The sequence below is a fragment of the Aethalodelphis obliquidens genome, unplaced genomic scaffold (assembly GCF_003676395.1).
Source record: "Aethalodelphis obliquidens isolate GAN/ISIS:26980383/991018 unplaced genomic scaffold, ASM367639v1 scaffold4, whole genome shotgun sequence".
Lineage (NCBI taxonomy): Eukaryota > Metazoa > Chordata > Mammalia > Artiodactyla > Delphinidae > Aethalodelphis > Aethalodelphis obliquidens.
In genome coordinates, this window is record NW_020837948.1 from 1,411,284 (window position 1) to 1,414,918 (window position 3,635).

Consider the following 3,635-nt stretch of genomic DNA (forward strand, 5'->3'; position numbering starts at 1 on the left):
TTGTCCCCTCAACCCCAGCCTCTGACTTGCCTTGTCTAAGCCCTCAGAGCTGAACTGGCTGGTCCTGGGGTTAGGAGTGGAGGTTCCAGCCATTCCCACCAAGGGTGGGGGACAGATGACTGTGTCGTCAGGAAAGACTTAAAAGCACGGAGGATGGTTGAGCTGTTGTCCCAGAGGAGACTCTTGATCTCTCTGGGTGGGGTGGAGGGTGGGTTAGGGCTGGCAAAAGAAGGGGTGCCCCTGTGAGGAGCCCTCATCTGGTTCCACTGCCCTGGTAACAGGTGTGGCAAACATGCCTAGGGAGGGGCTGGCTCTTCAGGTTCATCACAGCATAGGAAGGGACGGGACCCAGGGCCTGTGTTCCAATTGCCTTGAGATTCCAGGAGCTTCTGAGGAGAGCAGAGGGAGATGCATGGTGTGGGAGGTGCTCTGCGTGGGGGTCTGTGTAGAGTTCTGAGTGAAGTGGCTGGGCCTTGTGGGACTGGTATGTGATGTGATGAGTTTGGGGAAGAACAGTTACCATTAGAAGCAGTGTCAGGGATGGAGATCAATGCCTTCCTTAAGTTCCAGGCCTCCGGGGGGCCTGGATCCCTTGGAGTCACTGCCCCCTTGCCTTGAACTGGAAGCTGACTGAGAGAACTATGAGTCAGAATAACCTGGACATCTTTCTGTGGCTGGAGATGCTGGTCCTGATGGCAATGAGGGCCCTGGGCCACTCCCCCTCACCGCATCGTGGTGTGCAATAAATTGCTGACCCCATGGCCACGATGGCTGGAACAACTGGTGTAAGGTGTCTGATTTCCTGCTGCGGTCCCTTAGCACCCCAGAGTGCCCTTCCATGCCTGGGTGTGGCCTGGGGGAGGGGACCATGTGTGTCTTTCATACACTGTGGCATCCCTGCCTCAGCGAACTTGCCTCTCAGGGAGGGAGCCTTGGCTGGCAACCACGCCTGTGGCCTCATTCCTCCTGGTGGCTCAGTGGCCAGTGCACCTTGGGGTCAACCAGGCTTGGTTCCAATCTCAGCATAGCCCTTCTAGCTGTGTGGCCTTGGATTTGTCACTTTTCTCTGAACCTTTGTGTCCTCAGGGGTAGATTTAAGATGACAGTAACAAGCCACCTCCTTCCCTGAGGGGCTCAGCGTAGTGCCTGCCATGTGCTCAGGTCCCAGGACATGAGAGGTATCAGCCCCCATGTGTCCTCGCCCAGGCCCAGCCCCTCTCCTTGCCTCATTGGCTGGAACCACGGGGTCCCACGAGAGGAGGTGCGCAAGCGGTGTCTGCAGGGCCCTGGGGGAAGGGAGAGAACGGGAGGGTGAGGTGTCGGTTTCCCATTGGTCTGGGGCAGGCTCTCTGCAGCAACCCCCACTGCGCGTACACACCTGCACCCCTGCACCCCAACCACAGTCCCTGCTTGCTGAGCCAGCTCCACAGACCATGAGGCTGTCGCCGCTGTTGCTGCTGCTGCTGGGGTCCTGGACCATCCCAGGGGGCCTTGGGGACAGGGCCCCGCTCACAGCCACCGCCCCTGAGCTGGATGATGAAGAGAAGTTCTCAGCACACATGCCTGCTCACCTGCGCTGTGACGCCTGCAGGGCAGTGGCCTACGAGGTGAGCCCCCCACCCCCTCGCCGCCCCGCGAGCAGTTCTCCTGCCCCTACCCAGGCCCCCACCCAAGCCAGACCCCTCCACCTACCTCAGATTCCACCGCTGGCCTTGGATCCCCAAACCCCCCCCCCCCCCCCAAGGCATCGAGCTAGACTCAGCCTTCCATGATATTGCCATCTTCACCTCACCGGCACCGGCCTGCCTCAGTTTACCTATCTGTTTGCCCAACAAAGAGCAGGCAATCTCTGGGACACCAGGGAGTCACTAGCTTGTCCTCTCGGACTCCTCCCTTTCTAGAACCACCCTTAAGTCTGGACTCCTTCCCAAAGCATGACTGGGGAGCATTGGTGTATGTGTACACGTGTGCATGTTTGTCAGTCCCATGAGTCCATGAGCATGTGTGTGTCTTGAGTTCACATACAAACCTGTCACGCGTGCCTGAGTACTTGTGTGTGTCTGTGTGACTGTGTGCACGCGCACGCACATGGGGGCTATGAGTACACGTGTCACTGAAGACTGGGAGGTTTTTTTTCTTTCCTTGTTCTTGTGGTTTCAAATAGTGTGTGCTGATGGGCAGGTGTTACCTGGGGGAGGGGCCCCAATGCCCAGGCCTAATTCTCCACCTCAGTGTTTCCCACCCACCTCCCATCCCAAGGCAGCGGATCTTGCCTCAGCTGGTGTGGTCCCAGCTTTCTGGACCTGGGGGAGGGCCATGAAGCCTGCCTCACAGGTGTTTCCTGTTCAAAAGGCTCCATTGCCTCGTTCTTCCTCAGAGACACAGGCTTCTGTCCCCGCCCCCAGCCCAATCACCCCTCCTTTCATGCTGAGCAGTTCTGAAGCCCTGGTTCTCAACCCCTCCTTGTTCCAGATGTGGCAGCATCTGACAAAGGCAGAGGCCAAGCTTCACACCCTGGACTCCGGGGGCCGTGGCAAGCTGAGAGAGTCGGTATACACAGACGTCCTGGACCAGAGCTGCTCCCAGACCTGGCAGGGGTGAGTTGAAAATCTGGCCCCTGCCCCCCTCCTCCAGGGGCAGGCTGATGAGTGGGGCTTCTCATTCTCCCACTCACACACCACACACACTCCAATAGGGCTCTGACCCAAGGGTGGGGACTGGCTGGGACAGAGTCTGAGCTCTGGAGCTGGGAGCAAGTAGAAGAGTAAGGTGGCCAGGAGACAAGGTTGCTGTGTGACTTTGGGCCTGGAGTTTCCCCTTTCTGGTTCTTAGTTTTTCAGCAAGGAGGCTCAGAATCTGGGCACGAAACTCGGCAGATGCCCAGTGTGCCCAGCTTCATGTGCTGATGGGCTCCACTAATGCTGTCTCCCTCTCCTCCCACTGCCTCCAGCTACGGAGTTGGAGAAGTGGACCAGGTGAAGCGTCTCATGGGCCCAGGACTTAGGAAGGGGCCGGAGCCGACCATCAGTGTGATCATCATGGGGGCGCCGTGGCCCACGAGGTCGTGACTGGAGGACTGGGGTGGGATGGAGCCTTGGTCTGCCCCACTGCGGGCCGGGCAGAGTCTGAGGCTCCTCCTGGGCTCCCCTAGGCTCTCCAAGACATGCTTTCACTACCTGGGGGAGTTTGGAGAAGACCAGATCTATGAAGCCCACCAACAAGGTCAAGGGGCCCTGGAGGCATTGCTGTGTGGAGGCCACCGGGGGGCCTGCTCAGAGGAGGCACCAGTCACAAGGGCAGAGCTCTAGTCCAGCTCCTCCTTCCCCTTCCTGGTCAGCCCCTAAAGGGAGCTGGGCTTCCTCTGGATCTGTCCCCTCCTTTCTGCAGGCTGCCTGGAGGGCGGGGAGGCCTTGTTCTTCTGTGCTGCCACTCTCCCTCCCTCCTCCAGCTTCTGGGCCCTGGGGCCCGGGGGGGCGGCCAAGGCCTTCCCCTCTGGACTCAAATAAAACCAGTGACCTCGATTCCTTCTCTCTGCAAAAGGTGCTTGGGGGGCTGGGAGGATAGACATTGGTGTTTCTGCTGACGTCCCTCCTAGAGAGGGCCAGGTACACATCCCCCACAATTTCCCAGAGGTA

At 59.1% G+C, this 3,635-nt stretch overlaps 1 protein-coding gene across 1 annotated transcript; it reads left to right on the top strand.

Moving 5' to 3' along the window:
- The first annotated feature begins 1,403 nt into the window (after window positions 1-1,403).
- MZB1 (marginal zone B and B1 cell specific protein) lies at window positions 1,404-3,521 on the top strand. The gene is made up of 4 exons (XM_027096074.1): window positions 1,404-1,607; window positions 2,473-2,597; window positions 2,951-3,061; window positions 3,152-3,521. The coding sequence occupies exons 1-4, from the start codon at window positions 1,434-1,436 to the stop codon at window positions 3,306-3,308; spliced, it is 567 nt and encodes a 188-aa protein (XP_026951875.1). The 5' UTR covers window positions 1,404-1,433; the 3' UTR covers window positions 3,309-3,521.
- The last annotated feature ends 114 nt before the right edge of the window (window positions 3,522-3,635 follow it).

Excerpts from the sequence above, each read along its gene's own strand:
- MZB1 (XM_027096074.1), top strand. The coding sequence starts at position 1,434 with ATGAGGCTGTCGCCGCTGTTGCTGCTGCTGCTGGGGTCCTGGACCATC. Across the intron at positions 1,608-2,472 it reads GCAGGGCAGTGGCCTACGAG|ATGTGGCAGCATCTGACAAA; the intron begins GTGAGCCCCCCA and ends TCCTTGTTCCAG. Across the intron at positions 2,598-2,950 it reads TGCTCCCAGACCTGGCAGGG|CTACGGAGTTGGAGAAGTGG; the intron begins GTGAGTTGAAAA and ends CACTGCCTCCAG.